The 472-nt window shown below is 46.4% G+C and overlaps 1 protein-coding gene across 1 annotated transcript in view; it reads left to right on the top strand.

Annotated features, from left to right (window-relative positions):
* LOC119589347 (organic cation transporter protein-like) overlaps positions 1 to 472 on the top strand; it is a 26,380-nt gene that overhangs the window by 21,933 nt on the left and 3,975 nt on the right. Inside the window, exon 3 of the mRNA XM_037937967.1 lies at positions 44 to 191. Within this exon, the coding sequence (XP_037793895.1) occupies positions 44 to 191 (148 nt within the window). The remainder of the gene's footprint in view (positions 1 to 43; positions 192 to 472) is intronic.

The following is a 472-nucleotide window of genomic DNA, read 5'->3' as shown; positions in this document are numbered from 1 at the left end:
ACACAAACCTAAACACCACAAATAACTGTTATTTCGTTTCCAGGGTGCTGGACGAATCGCCACGCTGGCTGATCGTGCGCGGCCGCCACGACGATGCGCTGCGCGTCCTCCAGAAGGCAGCGCGCTGGAACAAGGCTCAGCTACCGCCCGAGGAGGAGCTTCGCGCCCTCATGGACCACATCAGGAAGGAGGTGACCGGGCTTTGACTGAGGCTGATTAGGTTGTCTCATGATTCTGCTTATTTGCTGGGCGCTTGCAGTGGCAACATGAATTTGATTTGTGGGAAAATGTTTGCCTAAAGGAAATTGCTGTTTGCAATGTAATGTACAAATTACGAATTAATACAGCAGTTAAAATCAGAAAGTAAAGTTAGTATATAAGCTCGTATTTCAAGAACATCATTTATTGTTAACGATGAATGCAGGCACTGCAATGAGACAATGCAGTCAGTAAAAGGTTTGTCTAGATTTCT

The sequence above is a fragment of the Penaeus monodon genome, chromosome 25 (genome assembly GCF_015228065.2).
Source record: "Penaeus monodon isolate SGIC_2016 chromosome 25, NSTDA_Pmon_1, whole genome shotgun sequence".
NCBI lineage: Eukaryota > Metazoa > Arthropoda > Malacostraca > Decapoda > Penaeidae > Penaeus > Penaeus monodon.
This window is presented reverse-complemented; position numbering and strand designations above follow the sequence as displayed.